Source organism: Mastacembelus armatus, chromosome 8 (assembly GCF_900324485.2).
Source record: "Mastacembelus armatus chromosome 8, fMasArm1.2, whole genome shotgun sequence".
Lineage (NCBI taxonomy): Eukaryota > Metazoa > Chordata > Actinopteri > Synbranchiformes > Mastacembelidae > Mastacembelus > Mastacembelus armatus.
This window is the reverse complement of record NC_046640.1, coordinates 2,788,234-2,805,883: the sequence shown is the minus strand read 5'-3', so window position 1 is coordinate 2,805,883 and position 17,650 is coordinate 2,788,234. Positions and strand designations below refer to the sequence as shown.

Sequence of the window (17,650 nt, the reverse complement as noted above, 5' to 3'; positions counted from 1 at the left end):
ATTGAATACATTTATATTTTTTACTTTTTTTTGCTACATTGTAGGTACTTGTTTTTGCAGGTTCAGGTCTTGTGTCTGTGTCAAGGCCCCCTCTGACTTCTGTATGACTTCTCTTCCTTATGTTTATTATGTATGATCACTCTTACGCCGTTTTACTCTTTCACTGTTTCAATATTCCCCTGTGACCCTTCAAAGACCAACAGGTGCATGTTTCTGCAGGAACCTGGGCAAATGTGGTTGGAACACAAATAGCTCTCGGCACAGTATCAAGCCCGCCCTTGAACACCACTGTCCATAAAAGATACACACATATATAGCATGCACAGTTTCAGGATTCCCACCAGTCAGACCATTTTCCTTGATTTAACCCACAATGGTAAATCTAAAATCCTTTTCAACAGATATGGGTCAAATCTGACCTGGAACAGCATCAATATACAAAAAATTGCAGCACCTGTACAAAAGTATGATATTTATATTTTTGTGTATTTCAGGTCACTTTAGGAAAAGTCATCGAATTTCAAAAAATGACATTTTGGGTATTTTCATTGCTGTCAAATGTGAAAATGGGTCAAATCTGACCCGAACAGTGTGTAAGGGCGAGATGTTGGTAAGTTGTGTCTCTGTGTATAAATTATCTGTGATGAAGCCAGTGAGTAAAATGTTTTTTTTATTTATGCGTGATGGCAAAACCAAGGCATAGGCAGTCAGGCAGGCATCAGACTTGATACCTTATACATACAATCCAGTTCAGCTGCTCAAGCCACCAACAGAGGACTGGCAGTCAAGATGTACAGCATAAAAAAGCATGTTTGAACAGCTTAGAATATCTGACTAACAGATACAGAAAATTAAGAACGGAGATTACTAAATTAATATCATGTTCCTTGAGCACAATAAAGGAAAAAGAGCATACAATAATGATTGTAGAGAGACGACATGTGGCCATCATACAGTATAAAATTAAGTGTAACCATTACAGAATGTACCGAGCTGACTGAACATTATGGAGTTGAAAGTTGGCAGTGCTGGTTAATAAAGTAAAGATCACACCATTAACCAGCTAAGAGTTAATTTTGTTGAAAGGATCTGTACAGGGCCAATTGTGTGTGAATATTAATGAAACATACAAAAAAGTCCTCACATCATGTTGGTTTGCCACTCTGCTAGTTTTTTTTTCTTTTTTTCACAAACCAGGCAAACAGCAGAATGCAAAATTCTTCACAGTGAACAAGATTCTTCTTAGTATGAGGTTCTCTGATTTGATTTACTGGACAAATGACCAAAAAAATTCATGACAGCACTTTGCCAGATGACATTATGTTTGCTGTATTACAGAAACAGTTCGAGCAGATTCAATATTTTTTCCACCACCAGCATGAACATGCCCTAATGGCCCTGATGCCACATCTGTCAACATGAGTGAAGATTCCAACCAGAGCTGCAGTCCTGAGAAGGTAATAGGATTGAAGCCACTAAAAACTGAAAAAATGAATATGATTCAAATTGTGTAGGCTTATAATGTAGGCTATAATTCACACATTACCTATCCTGTTCATAATGTGATCCATCATGATCTTGAAAGCCAGAGCATATAGTTTGAACTGCTAATGACTTAGCTGAGCTGTTTTCTTGGACACACAACCTTCTAAAAATTAAGACCTTCTGCAGTTTTTATCCACTGGGTGGAGTAATGAGCAAAGTTTTAAGGTCAGGAGTTTACACTAGTGCACTATGTTCTTAACTTGCTCTATTATGTTGGGCTCCATTTTCATCTATATTTACTCTGTAAAAGAGTTTAATGATAAATAAATTGAGCTGTTTCTGTTGTTTTGGCACCTCAATGTGGACAAGCTTTCAAAAAGGCAAACACTGAGTGGGCCCTAATTTTTTAACTCTTCAGTTCTATCAATGTAAGTGTGGACATGGTGGAATGGAAATGGAAAAACAAGGAAAAACAAGCTAGTAAATGTTGATACTGTGCAGGATAAATGACACAATATAGCATGTCCTCCAGGAACCTACAATCTAATCATTTAGTTTTCATCCCCTATAGCCAGCTATATCTGTCATTATTTCAAATCAAAATAATGACAAGACAAACATCTTTTCATAACAATCAAACTTGTATATCAACCACATCTACACATCATAATACATTCTTACAATATTGTGAGCAATTCAGATCAGAAGCTCAAAAATTCTTTTTGATATTGTTAAAATGAGCAGGGCAGCACTGGGCATTGCAGCAGGTTCCTGTTTGTATATGGGGAGTTTTAATTTGTCAGTCTAGTGGATGAGTCATGGCAATTGGACTTCTAGATCTAAACATTTCATTACTCATCCAAGTGGCTTCTTCATTCTAAGGGAAGGCAGGTAGGAAACTCATTCCTTATGTAGCAGGTGTTTCAGAGACACTTTGAAAGATTTTTGGGAAGCATCAGATACCAGTTCACTTCAGACTCAAAACTCCCAACACACTGAGACAGAGATTGGTTCGCCCTAAAGACCACACACTAAATAAAAGAGGAGTACAGTGTAAAGAAGAATGCTCAGAACTCTACATTGGAGAAACCAAACACTTAACAGGAGGATGGTCCAGCACAGGAGGAGCAGCTCCTCAGGACCACATACACCTCCCTTTAAAGGAAACTTGACTCTCATTTGAAGTGAGATTGAAGATCGACAGTGACGTACATATTTTGGACAGAGAAGATAGGTGGTTTGAGAGAGGAGTCAGAGAAGCTATATATGTCCAGGTAGAAAAACCCTCCCTTAACACTCGTGGAGGGTTCGGACATGTCTGAACCTGTCATAACCTGTCTTCAATCTGCCACGCTGCCCTTTCATCTGGTCCCAGGAAGTTAAGGAACTTTGTAGACCAGAGGGGTGATGATTTACACATGATTTACCATGTGAGGGTCCTAATGACCCTCACCTGAGCTCACTTCTATTGTTTACCTAACAAGCCTATTCAGGCCAGGTGTGAAGTGAAACCAACTCAGGAGTGTGGGTCTAACAACTCTCACCCCATTTACATAGTTCACTTAATGAGCATTTTTGGGCTAGGGTGGAGTGAAACCAACCTGAAAGATAATTTGGAGTTTCCATACTAGGTTTCTCTTAGACTGATGAAGCTTCTTGGATGAGTATTGAAACATTTCGACCTAAAAAGTAGAGGTTCAGTTGCCATAACTCAACCTCTAGAAACCTTCACCTGGATGACCTGGACTTCAGAGTTTAATTTGCCTGCTTTACATGCTTTATGTAATTGTTGTTTCCATTGTTAAAGAAATTCAAAACCTTTCCCCAAGTAAAACAATGAGTGTCACAATATTTAACCTATTAAAAATTATACCAAATGTTTGCAAAAGTATGTGGACACCTGACCATTTCACCCATAGGTGATGATTAATCATGAACATTATCCTGCTGCTAAAACAACCTCCCCTCTTCTGGTATCAGGCTTTCCACAATTGGAGTCTGCCTGCAGGGATTTACTCCAATTCCGCCATGAGAATAGTAGTGAGGTTCAACACAGATCTTAGGTGGCAAGGTCTCGTCAGGCCACATATTTTTGATACCATTGGGCAAGGGTTTCTCCTCATTAGGCCATGGTGTGATGCCTGCTCTCCCTGCTCAGTACATGTCACCATCCTTCCTGAAAATATGTATCAGCTTACATTCAAAGGTATCTTTATATATGAAATTTCTTGTTTCATGTAAAAACTATAGAATTTTTAATTTAATCTTAAAAATCCACTAGTTGGTAAGATAAAAAGGCAAAAAAGGTGAAAAAAACAATTTAAAAATAATTTTGTTTCTCATTCTGATGTGACCAAGAGCATCATTTTTCCCATGGGAATGCAGGAAGAAGGTGGGTAATAGAGAGATCAGAGGTGGCTCTCTGATTCACTTTTTCCAGCAGTTCCATTCTCCAGTGGCCAGGACAAGCCCAGTTCATTGAAGCTCATGTTGCTCTCGTTGAGCCGTTGTACACGATAGGTTTCATAGAGGATGCTGTGTGTCACATCTTTCAGGTCCTGCAGGTGAGACCTTTACATAAAAACATAAAAAGAAAAAAAAAGTACAATTTGATATTTATTTAGCTATTCTTTATATCTGACTGATCTTATTCAGACCTATACGTGTCACAAACACATTCACAGCTTGTAGGCTACAGTCAATACTCATGCAAATGCAAATCATCCAAGAGCATGATTATTTCTGGTTGAATAGTAATCTGTTCTAGAAAGACAGTAAAGAAACCTTATCTTAGAATATGGGGTAGGAAAATCTGCTGTCATAGCCTACTCCTGGCTGAATCCAACACCCTCCCAGCAACTATGCCTCTTTGTTGGTGACGAATTATACAAATTTGGATTTTAACACACACACTTTCCATGGCATCTCAGAGAACAGGAACAGAATAAAAAATTTGCAAAAATTGCAAAAATGGATTGATGCTTCTGACCTACAACACTGCCACATCAAAAAGGCCAAGCAGCAATCTTTGTGCATGTGTATGTAATAATACATTGATTACTTAAAATGACTGTTGGAAAGCTATAGTAAGACATGCAAGACAAGGGTCATTAAAATGAATTCACCCCATGTACTGTATGAGAAATATTGTCAAAAACACAGCCCGACAACACTGTCAAGCCCCTGCAGCATGAAGCACCACCGGGCAATTCACCGCTGGCCACTGGGTCTCCCTCTGGCATTTATGAACAGACACAGACTTCTTCTTGCTGCCAGATTGGTCTACCTGTTTTTCAAGTGACTTTTCAGCCTTAACCTTGCATTCTTGTCTTTCAGATTTTGTGAGCCCAGCCCAGTTTTACACCATTGTTTGTAGGTGATTGTTTGATGGATTGGATTATTGCTTGGTGTTGTCACATTGCCCTATTCCTTTCTGGTTTGCCTCTACCAGTGACCAATCTATTCTGCCTACACAGTCGACTATAGATTAGGATTCCCCTCCTCGGATCTGTTTACTTTTCCTCATCAATACTCTCTGGCTGGACTTTAGATGTCACTAACAAACATGTTATAATGAAATGTGAATTTTAAAACTTCCAGGGCTATATTAGGTGCCAAACTACAAAAAATGTAGTTTGGCGGCCAAAAAGTAGCCCAAACATACATTCAATTACTTTCAGCCACATTACCCTCATCTTGAGCACCTTAGTGGTCCTTTAGGGCTCATTCATGGTTTTTGCATGCACTCTGACATTCGGCATCTGTATTCCATGCCCACTGGAAATTCATCACACAGACCCCTGTGCACACTCAGATGTGGAAAGCATGAACTGATTTTTAAACATCTCCAGTGACTTTGATGGCCCTCCTAGCCCACCTCTTTTGTGGTGTACAACAGCTGTCAAAACTCACCTGATGAGAAGGTCTCTCAGGCTGGCAAACTCACAGTGTGCCCGATTTTCAACTGTGGAAAGAGAAAATGATTCATTCTAAATTAGAAGTAAAACTAATGACAGCAGTGTTTAGCTTTGAACAGGACCTTCTGTTGGACTTTTACAGATAGAATGCAGACCTGTCTATTTGCCATGTACTGTATTGAATCAACCCTCTCCATTCATATAAACTGTCATGATCCTTGAAGGACAGGCTGAGATGGAGGAGTAGCAGCAATCTTCCACTGATATCTTATTACTGAATACTCCCCTAAATATAGTTATAACTCAGTTAAGAGCCTCTCACACCGAAACAAGAAAACTCAAAAAACAGTTCTACTTGTTATTGTGTACCATCCACCTGTCCCTTACTCAGAGTTTTTAACTGACTTTCCTGACTTAGTATCTGATCTGTTCATGTTCATGATGGACCTTCCACGCATCAAAAGTTATGGAGTTCCACAAGGTTCTATGCTTGGACTGATTCTCTTCACTTTATACATACTTCCCTTAGGCAATGTTATTAGGAAGCACTCTATTAATTTCCTGTGCAGATGCAGATGACACTCAGCTGTATCTATCTATGAAACCTGATGACACAAACCAGTTAGCCAGACTTCAAGCATGTCTAAAGAACATAAAGGCCTGGATGACCAGTAACTTTCTACTTTTAAATTCAGAGAAAACCAACGTTACCTCAGAAATAGCTTAACTAACAATATAGGTACTTTAGATGGCATAGCTTTTGGCCTCCAGCACTGCTGTGAAAAACCTTGGGAGTTATTGTTGACCAAGATATGTCCTTTAATTCACACATAAAACAAATAGCTAGAACTGCCTTCTTTCACTTGCGCAACATCACCAAAATTAGGAACATCCTGTCTGAAAATGATGCAGAAAAACTAGTCCACGCATTTGTTACTTCAAGACACCTTGTAAAATCCAAAATAAAAATTAAAATCCTTCTCACATACAATTCTCCTTATGATCAACCTCCTTCATACCTCAAAGACCTCATAGTACCCATCATCATCCCAATGGAGCACTTTGCTCTCACAGTGCAGGTCTACTTGTGGTTCCAAAAGTAGAATGGGAGGCAGAGCTTTTAGTTATCAAGCTCCTCTCCCATGGAAACAGCTCCCAGTCTGAGTTCAGGAGGCAGACACTCTCTGTACTTTTAAGGCTAGACTTAAAACTTTCTTTTTGACAAGGCTTATAGTTAGGGCTGGCTCAAGTAACCCTTAACCATCCTTTAGTTATGTTGCTAAAGACCTAGACTGCTCAAGCACTTCACATTGGTGCACTGAGCTCCTCTCTCCTCTTCTTTCTCCCCCTCCCCTGACATTTATAAGCCACCATTGAATGTCACTAACTTTGTGCCTTCTCTCCTGTAGTTTGGGCTCTCTCTCTTTGTACCTTCTGCAGGTGTCCCTGGTCCTAGAACTGTATATTGCTGATGTGCAGTTACTGACCCCTCCAACCTGCAGTGTTTATTTGTTTATTTTTGCTGTTCTTTTCTCTCTCCCCTATCCACTCACCTCAAGCGGCTGAGGCAGAGGGGCCACCCATAGTGAGCCTGGCTCTACTGGAGGTTTATTCTGTTAAAGTTTTGTTGGGTTTCTAGTATGTAAAGTGCCTTGAGCTGTGTTTTATTGTGATTTGGCACTATGCCAATAAAACTGAATTGAAATATATGGCAGCAATTAAATTGGTGATTCAATATTATAGCTATGATTGGCTCTAGTCTAAGAAGACTCTCATAATGATACACTTTCAAAACACTTACACTAAAATGACTCCATCTGTTATGAAACGGTGGTGTGATGTTGATGAAGGAGCAGGTTCGGGCAAACATACAAAATATCTTCGCCACTCGGCGGGCAGGCAGGCAGGCAGGCAGGCAGGTAAACAATAATGCCACTCACATTTCGGACACAAAAACAAACGGAAACTTGCACGGACGGAAAATACTCCTCGAATATAGGTTGTGATACATACAATGCACACAACGCATGCACATGTAATACTCCAACAAAGAACAAAGAAACACAGGGGGTATATATAGACAGAAATGAAGACAAATTAAAACAGGTGAAAACTTTGAACTAACGAGAAACAAAGCTACCTATAACTAATCAAAGGAACACAGGAAACCCGAACACCAAAATAAAAGTCCTACAGGAAACAGAAACCTCAGCTCACGACACCATCCTTGTGGCTGTATAGTTACCATTACACATAATGGAATGTGCAGTGTGAATCTGTGTTCAAATGTAAACCACTGAAATAGGATTTCTGACTCCAGAAAAGAGTTCATATAAAAAAATAACACAATACATAAAGATCTGTACCCTAAATGAACTTTTCTAATGTGTAGTTTAAGGTTGTTTTGTCAAAAATGGGATCACAATCTCTATAGTTTGAGCAATTGTAAAAAGTGACTGTTAATAACCAGCCATGGATGATGTTATACATATTAAACTGGTACCTTACCTTCAATGATTCCCCACTTTGTTTTACGGCCCAACACTTTGTTTCCATTCACTTGATGCTCCTTGTCGGTTCCCACCACAGCGAAGGGAATGCTTTCCTGGACACACAGTATGAGTCAGGCTCATTAAAAGCATGATTTTCCCCTTATAACATGTGAGATCTAGAGGATTAGTGCACAGTCAATAAATAACTGTGGGAGCTGATATCTGCATAGTAAAAATAAATAGTGTGTAGTGTTTAACATGGTGCAACAAATGTTCACATTATACAATAAACATTTTTTTTCTTTTTGACAGTAATGTTCATTCGAATCATTTACTATTTTACTACATTACTATTTACATTTATTTTTACATTACTATTTTAGTCATTTCAGTTTTTACTTACTGGCTATAACTTGATCATCATAAATGTTTGTGTAAACAAAAATAGTTTTCTGTGTACTGTGTATGCAGCCTGTTGCCTCTAAGCATAGTGCACATACAATATAAACAAAATTTTTTGAAACCATGTTTTGACACAGTGTCCCTCTACTTGACAAGGTAGGTTTCATTTCTAGATGAAATTTTATGTCTATATTATAAAGAATGAGGTATTACCCTGATCCTGTCGTTGAGAATATGATCTTCTGGATCCTCATCATACTCTTTCTGGGGGTAAACACGAATCCCATTGGCTACAAAGTCTTGCCTTATCTGTCAAAATGTCCAAATTTAAACACAGGTCAATAGGGTCAGGTTAATTGAACTTATAAGGAAGGCTATGATCCCTATTGTCCAAGTGATGCAATGACCACTGTAGTTCCCTGACAACATTTTTTTGACACTGAAATTTGCTTTGCTTTTAGTGTCAAGTAGACAGCACACGTTGTAGAGGTGCAAACAGGAGGGAGGCAGTTCTGTGTGCTATTGCCTCTTTTCTAGCTTAAAATAGCATTTAAAGTTTTGTTCTTACAATACATTAAGTTCAAATGCTGTTGTATCATATAGTATGGTGTGACTATGATATGAGATAAATTAAGAATATAATTGAAATATCACCAAACTGATATGGTCAAATACCTATCTTCATTGAGATTTTTATATATGGCTAGGCATGGTCTAAGTTAAATGAACAAGATCCTGTATGTTCACTTCTTGCAAGATCTGCATAATCTATACAACAATATGATTCTGGATGGATAAGAAGTCTCTTTTCATTTGTTGAGCTGCTGTGATGTGAATATTATAGCATTCATTTATCACCACACACTTCCAATTCCTTGCACCCAGGCCTTTTGCTTTGTGCAGGTGCAGATACTGTATATGAACCTAACTAGCAGATGCAAGACCTAACACTTTGTGTATTAAAGATTTATTTTGTTCACGTTGCACAGATCATCTCAAGCTCATCTGAGAAGAAAGTGAAAACAAGGTATAGTTGTATGTGTGTATGTTCTCTCACTCTCTCTTTGAACTCCTGTCTTTCCTCAATGGTGAGTGTGTCAGCTTTGGCGATGACAGGCACAATGCTCACTATCTTCCCCAACCTCTTCATGAACTCAACATCAATGGGCCGTAACCTGGAGAGACACAGAAATCTATGGTCAATTTAGACCATGGCGGTATTTCCCAAAAGCAATTATACAAAAACACTATTCTAGTAACTATTCTAATAATGCTTACAATTAAGCATTATTAGAATAGTGTCAGGGTCCAAGGATGCAAAAAATAATTTTGAAACAAAAGGGATTTATTCACCCTTTATAAAATTACAAATCACAAAAAAAAAATCAGTTGTCAATGAAAGGACTCTAAAAGAGATCAACAAAGGATAACTCAACTCAGAAAAAACATAAACCAAACAATCTTAAAAAAACGCAAGCTAACACAAACCAAAAAATGACCTAACCTAAACTGACACACAGGGGAACATATATACTGGCTGGCCAAACCAGTACACAACACACAGGGGGATAAACACAAGACAACTACTAAATAATTTACAAATAAACTCTAAACAAACAATTTCCAAACAAACTTAATTCCTATTAATAAAGAAATAAGGCTAGACTTAAAACCTTCCTCTTTGACAAAGCATATAGTTAGGGCTGGCTTCAGGCAACCCTGAACCATCCCTTAGTTAGTTATGCTGCTATAGGCCTAGACTGCCCGAGGACCATCGGTGCACTGAGCTCCCCTACCCTAACCCCCCCCCTTCTCTCCCACCTCATGTATATTCCACCATTGAATGTCACTAACCTTGTGCTCTCTCTCTCCCCTAGTTTGTGCTCTCTCCCTCCCTCTCTCTCTCTCTCTCTCTCTCTGTACCTTCTGCAGGTGTCCCTGGTCCTGGAGCTGTATATTGCTGATGTGCAGTTACTGGCCCCACCAACTTGCAGTGTCTATTTGTTGTTTATTGTTGCTGTTCTTTTCTCTCTGCTCTATCCACTCACCCCAACCTGTCGAGGCAGATGGCCGCCCAAACTGAGCCTGGTTCTGCTGGAGGTTTTTTCTTCCGTTAAAGGGAGTTTTTTCCTCTCCACTGTCGCCAAGTGCTTGCTCATAAGGGAATTGTTGGGTTTTTAGTTTTAGTTTTTGTAAAGTGCCTTGAGATGATTTGTATTGTGATTTGGCGCTATACAAATAAAATTGAATTGAATTGAATTGAATTGAAATAAAATTGACATAAATAATATTCCAAAGTAACTATATAAATCAAATTAAACATCTTCCTTATAGAACACCCCCTGATCCTGGGGCAGCCATTGGTATAGTCCAATTGAGGCAGAAAGTACTATTTCATTCTCACCCAAGGGTTCAGTCCAATCTTTTACTCCAGATGGCCGACTCCCCAGGATCCCCAGAACGGTAAGTAACTAGTTCATGGGATGGCCAAAGCTGAGGCCATCACAGTATGACTGAATGCATGTTCTGGACTGTAGCTGTGACAGAGTGGTAGTGATGGTGAAATCGAAGCTTTATGAAGCACTGAACCACTTTGAGACAACTGGCCTGAAAACAACACACTGCTTCGAAGCATTTGATACAGTCAGAAGAACAACATCTGCTGGCTGGCTTTGAGAACTGCATCTGAGCAGATGTCCTGACAAAGCCTCATTGCTTCAGGCTGTAATGGATCTTACATTCTATCTTTCTCAGAGGCTTTAATAAAAGTTATTTTGTCAAAGGTGTGTCATTGTGTTTGTCTTTGCATAATGCAATATTTAAAGATGTTTGTACAACAGGCAGCCTTGATGAGGCAAATATGTGTAATAGTAAAGTTGTATTGGTAGGATTTTGATGATGGTGCTTATGCAACTTTGTTTTTTATATTATAAATGGGGTATTTCAGTGACTGGAATTTGTGTGGGTTCAAAGATTTTTATTTAGAAAAAGAATAATTTCTACAGTGCTTGGCTTTAATCTGCTCCTCTTGTGGCTCACTATCTCTCCAGCTTTGTTCCAGTGCCTTTTTTACAACAAGGTTGAAACTATGTGCGAAACATGGTACAGTCCTCACATTAAGAAGTTTAGCACTGTCAAGATCCTGCCATGGACTTCCGGCCATGGACCTATATTTTGAAAGACTGTGCAGGATCCACACTGTCTGTTTGTTTTACCTTGGTTTAATCTTGATTGTTTTCATCTGTGTCTTGTTTTCTCCCTTAGTTATATACCCCTCCTTTTCCCTTTGTTGCTCGCCAGGTTGTTTGTCGTTCATCATTTTCAGTCAGTTAGCTACCGAGCCTTTGTTACAACCCAGTTCTCTCCTCTTTTGGATCCTGTCTTTTGAGCTTCATTGTTAAGTAGCCCTTTTTCATGTGTTTTTTTGAGTTTTCCTTTCTGTGTGTTGTGTTGTGCTCTGTCTCCCCTTGAGTCTGTGTCTGTGTTTGTAATTTCTGTCTGCCTGCGATGTCCCCAGTGTGTGCGTGACCCAGGCAGTTCTGAGCGTGTGTGTTAGCGTCCCTGCTGTGTCCCCAGGAGTGAGTGTGACCCAGGTTGGATGCCCCGTCCTGTGTTTTTCTGTAGTGTCCCCTGCTGTGTCCCCAAATGAGTGTGCGACCCAGGGTGGATGCCCCGTTCCTGTGTTCCCCGTGTGAGTCTGTGTCCCCGTGAGCGTGTGTGACCAGACTGTTTCCGTGTTCCCCGTCTGAGTCCCTGAGAGAGTGAGTGACCAGACCGTGTTCCTAGTTCCCTGTGTTCCTGAGTCTGTGTGCCCGCGTGAGTGTGCGACCAGACGTATGCTTAGTTCCCCGAGTTTTGGGTGTCTCTGAGTTTCGCGTCCGTGTTCCAGGTTCTGTGTTTTGTCTTGTCTGGCGTCTACCCTTTTGTTTTTGTTTGACCTGAGCCTGTGTTCCATGAGTTTTGATTTCTCTAATAAACCTTGCCTGCACTGAGTACCAGTTCTGTGAGTGTTTTGGTCCTTTAAAAATTAAAACCTCCCGGTTTTGACAAGCACAAAGAGTCATATTGGATGCATTATTTGTAATTAAGCAGTGAACTTTCTGTCTCAAGCCCCATTGGTTCAGTTGCAGCTCCATGGCATCCATCAAGTTCTCCTGTGTGGGAGTGTGTAAAATGTCCCACACCAAGCAAGACACTTGCTTACTCCATGCTGGAATTAATAAAGTGGCAAGTGACCCCAAGGTATGCATTCATGTTAATGGATGTCCACGTCTGCTGTCACACTGACTGCTTCAGCTTTCTCCAGCTCTTCCATTGACTTTTTTTTTTTTTTTTTTTTTTGGCCCTCTTCATTTTTTTTTCAATAATAGCTTTTAAAGCCTTTGGAGAAGGCAGGACATATGTGGGGTCAAGCTTCTGTACAAAGGCCCTGAAGCCTTTGTTCTCCACCACTTTAAAAGGCTATGCATCAAGTACAACCATATCAACCAGTGCCTCATCCAACTCAACTTGACAGCCTTAGGGAAAAAAAAAAAAAGCAACATTTAATTCGCTGCATAATTTTGTTTGTGTCTTTCTTAGTAAATCATGAGGTATATCTTGTCAAGTGTACTACAGTGGTGTGAAAGTTTTGGCCCCCTTCCTGATTTTATTTTTTTGCATGTTTGTCACACTTTGTTTCAGATCATCAAACAAATTTAAATATTAGTCAAAGATAACACAAGTAAACACATCATGCAGTTTTTAAATGAAGGTTTTTATTATTCAGGGAAAACAAAATCCAAATCTACATGGTCCTGTGTGAAAAAGTGTTTGCCCCCTAAACCTAATAACTGGATGGACCACACTTAGCAGCAACAACTGCAATCAAGCGTTCACGATAACTTGCAATGAGTCTGTCACAGCGCTGTGGAGGAATTTTGGCCCACTCATCTTTGCAGAATTATTGTAATTCAGCCACATTGGAGGGTTTTTGAGCATGAACCGCCTTTTTAAGGTCATGCCACAGCATTTTCAATCAGATTCAGTCTTCATTTTGTTTTTCTTTAGCCATTCAGAGGTGGACTTGTTGGTGTGTTTTGGATCATTGTCCTGCTGCAGAACCCAAGTTCGCTTCAGCTTCAGGTCACAAACAGATGGCCAGACATTCTCCTTCAGGATTTTTTGACAGCAGAATTCATGGTTCCATTTATCACAGCAAGTCTTCCAGGTCCTGAAGCAGCAAAACAGCCCCAGACCATCACACTACCACCACCATATTTTACTGTTGGTATTATGTTCTTTTTCTGAAATGCAGTGTTACTTTTAAGCCAGATGTAATGGGGCACACACCTTCCAAAAAGCTCAACTTTTGTCTCGTCAGTCCACAGAGTATTTTCCCAAAAGTCTTGGGGATCATCAAGATGTTTTCTGGCAAAACTGAGACGAGCCCTTAAGTTCTTTTTGCTCAGCAGTGGTTTTCGTCTTGGAACTCTGCCATGCAGACCATTTTTGCCCAGTCTCTTTCTTATGGTGGAGTCATGAACAGTGACCTTAACTGAGGCAAGTGAGGCCTGCAGTTCTTTGGATGTGGTTATGGGGTCTTTTGTTTTCCCTGAATAATAAAAACCTTCATTTAAAAAGTGCATGATGTGTTTACTTGTGTTATCTTTGATTAATATTTAAATTTGTTTGATGATCTGAAACATTAAAGTGTGACAAACATGCAAAAAAAAAAAGAAATCAGGAAGGGTGCCAACACTTTTTCATACCACTGTAGGTGTGGTCTCTGAGTGTGTGGAGCGCAGGTGTCGCAGCACTGAGGACACGTTGCTGCTGTATATCAGCTCCTGAGCACAAATCAGGCATTAAACCTTTTTGGGGGTAATCAGATCAAAGTGCTCCCAGGCATATGATCATGCTCTTTCTGGCCCTGGTTCTTCCTCTATATCTCTTCCTCACTGCCTCACTTACTGGCTCACCCACTACTCACCACTACTTTTTTTTTCTGTTACTGATTACACTGAAAGCAATCACACTCATGTTGTCTTCACTATTTCTTCTTATCTTGTTCTCTTACATCTGTTCTCTTCACTATTTAGTACAAGCTTTCAGCAAGCTGACAGCTTGTACAGTTGCTGAAAACAATCACACTCTTGTTCTCTTACATCTTTATTATTAGTGTGAATGCTGTGTTGCCTTCAGCAATCACACACATTTTCCTCAGGAAATGCACATTCTAGTTATTTCATCTTCCGTACATTTTTCAACATCTAACTCCTTCCACGTACTTTGTGCTAGAAAGACCGTTCAGCTTTTTAAGGACATTTCTGCTTGTATTCAACTTTTTTATGCCCTTTATACTTTTGAAATATTCAGCTTTTTTCAAATTTTGTGTCCCATTGAAATGAATGGAGAGAATGTTCAAATCGCCTTCAACTTTGTCCTCTTTCAGCTTTAACTGTGTCAGAATACTTTCAGCTAGAAACACCATTTGACTTTAAATGGGTCAGTTGGCATTAATCTATTAGTCTTGTATTCAGCTTTTTGATATCTGTTACGGTTTTTGATCAATCGCAGTTTACGTTTTATGGTATTTTTAGGCCTTTTCTCAATTTTACATTGGTTTCTATGGGAACGAAATGTTCAGAGCTAGAGTGGTGACATCATCAGCTAGAGTGGGAGAAGCTGTTAAGTTTATTGAAAAATTTTCTCTCTAACTCGCTGTCACAGCCGCAATTTTGCCTCTTCATACACCATTTTCTCAAAAGTAGTAGAGATTTTTGTCTTCTTTCAGGTAATGCTATTCTCATTTTGATAGGGCCTACGGGTTTGTTACCAGGTGGCCAAACCCACAGAGAGTGACTGCTCAATCTCATTCACTCCCATTATAAAAGAGGTCACGGACTTCTGGTGAAAAACACAAATGAAGGCTGTTTCTAACTCGCCAGCAATCATTAATTTTTTGGAATATCTCCACAAAAAATGGACCCGTCTCTTCGTTGAAACCTCCTGGCTCTGTTAGTGAAGGAATTATTTTGATAGGTCTTTGCTAGGTCTAGTTTTTCTGTAGTCCTCCATTTTGTGTGGTCAAGTTTTCTCAGCTTCTCCAGTACTGTACCTGCTTAAAGTGCTGTGTCACTGTCACTCCCCCTCCCACTCTGGCCTCAGGTCACCATAGCAACAGCTTACACAGCAGTAGTAGGGACCACAGCTTCCTGTGGTTGGTAATTAGACTGACTGGCTGCCTATTGTCCACTGCTGTTACACATGGGGACCATTCTCAGTGTGGGCCATGTTGTCTTCTACAAGCAGGATGTGACAGCACTTTCACAATAAAAGTCTGCAGTTATTTACAGGAAGTGACTACATCTTTCTGAAGTATAGTGAGTATTCAAAATTAAACTTCAGCTTTTATTGAAGTTCATGTGAGTGAACCACAGCATGCTGCACTTTCAAAATAAAAGCCTTTGTTTTAGATTCTTTCAAAATAAAAGCCAACAAACACTAATATGAGCTTAAAAAGCTATTAAAAAGCTATTAAAAGCTAAGGATATTGGCATACAGCGTTAGATACTTAGGATGTATTCAATGTCACCCATGGTGTCTTCTCTCGGGAGGCCATGTCTGACATTTCACAATCAAAGTCTACAGTTATTTGTAAGAAGTTATTATACCTTTGTAAAGTATAATGAATATTCAAACTAAAGTTAAGATTGTAATCTAAGATCATGTGAGTCTCCTGCAGCACTTTGTCCTTTCAAAATAAGACTTTCTATAGCATTCTTTCAAAATAAAAGCCCCGAAACAGCAACATGACTTTAAAATGGACTTTTGTAATTGGTATACAGCTTCAGGCACCAACTGAGGCCATTTTAAATGTCAGGCATGGTGTTTTCTTCAGGAGGACATGGTCAGACTTTCACAATAAAAGTGTACAGTTATTTGCAGGAAGTTAATGCATCTTTCTAAACTATGATAAATATTCATAATTAACTGTGAGATTTTAATTCAAGGTCATATGACTGTCCTGCAACATGCCTTTCTTTCAAAATAAAAGCCTTCCGATTGTATGATTTCAAAATAAAAGCTCAGAAAGACAAATATGAGCTTAAAATCAACTTTGTGTGTTGAGATACAGCTTTTGGCACTGTTGTCTTCTTGCAGCCGATCATGTTTTGTATTTTCTAGTGTTGCAAAGTACAATTAATATTCAAAGTTAAAGTTCAAATCTTAACTAATGATCATATGAGTCCCCTGCAGCACTCTGGCTTTTCAAAATAAAACCCTTTTAATTACATGGTTTCAAAAGAAAAGCAAAGAAATGCTAATATATACTCGTTTCCAGAATATTTTTTCCCTTCCAGTATTTTTAGCAATGCACATCACTTTATTCTTCATTCGAACTGTATTCATTCATTCCCATTTTTCAGTTTTTACTTTCTTCTCTTCTTTCTCCAAGAAAACCTTCCTTCAAATATACCTGCTTTGGTTGCACATCATTTACCTTCTGTATTTTTCAGAATGTTTATCGGTTTTGAAATTACACATTCTTTCTGTCTATACAGTCGTTCTACAATTTCACTTTTGTGCTATTTTATTTTTCCCTTTTTAACTCATATTTAATTCCTTCAGTTCTTCCTTCCTTCTCCTCTTTCCTACTACAAAGTTCTATAACTACACTGTCTTCTTGCATATTAGTATAACACTTCTTTATTTAGCAATTGAAAGCCAATTTATTTCTACTTCATCATATCATTCTCTTTCCACCCTTTTCAGCAATGTTCAATAGTTTTTTAGCTAAACAAGTTAAACCAGTTACAACTCCAGTTTTACATTTCAGCATCCAGGATTGTTCAGCATTGCATTTTGGCCTTCAGCTTGTTCTGCAATGGATTTCAGCAGTTATCAGCAATTCTTTTCATCTTTCAGTATTCACACGCATTTTCCGCAGGAAATGCAATTTTCTAGTTCTATTTTCTTGTTTGACGCGCTTCTCCTCCTACACGCTTACAGTTAGAAACATGGTTCCAACTGTAAAATGTTAAGCATGTGCATATGCGTGCTATTACTTTATGCATTTGTATCTTATTTCTAGGATTTTATATGAATTTTTAAAAGTTAAAAAATTCCCTTTCAAATGAATGGGAGAAATGATCCGACTTTACTGAGACAGGTCGATTTTTCATGACCCTATATCTCTGGCATACGTGCAGCTAGAGACTCCGTTTAAATTTTAAAATGCTTCTACATCTTTAATCTGTCAGGGTTGTGCTTCGTGTTGTTATATCTTGTATAGTTTTTTATTAATTTAAGTCTAAAGTGAGGTATGTCACAGCATTTTACCGAGTTTAACAGCGTGTGACGTAAGGAGCC

At 39.0% G+C, this 17,650-nt stretch overlaps 1 protein-coding gene across 4 annotated transcripts in view; it reads right to left on the bottom strand.

Annotated features, from left to right (window-relative positions):
• Positions 1-652: 652 nt before the first annotated feature.
• The window catches only part of septin12 (septin 12), a 105,661-nt gene continuing 88,663 nt past the window's right edge, over positions 653-17,650 (bottom strand). For all 4 annotated transcript variants that reach the window (XM_026325954.2, XM_026325955.1, XM_026325958.1 and 1 more), the window contains 5 exons: positions 9,354-9,471; positions 8,510-8,605; positions 7,911-8,007; positions 5,398-5,449; positions 653-4,056 (listed from right to left, as the gene is read on the bottom strand). In XM_026325954.2, coding sequence (XP_026181739.1) covers positions 3,894-4,056; positions 5,398-5,449; positions 7,911-8,007; positions 8,510-8,605; positions 9,354-9,471 — 526 coding nt within the window. In that variant the 3' untranslated portion in view covers positions 653-3,893. The remainder of the gene's footprint in view (positions 4,057-5,397; positions 5,450-7,910; positions 8,008-8,509; positions 8,606-9,353; positions 9,472-17,650) is intronic.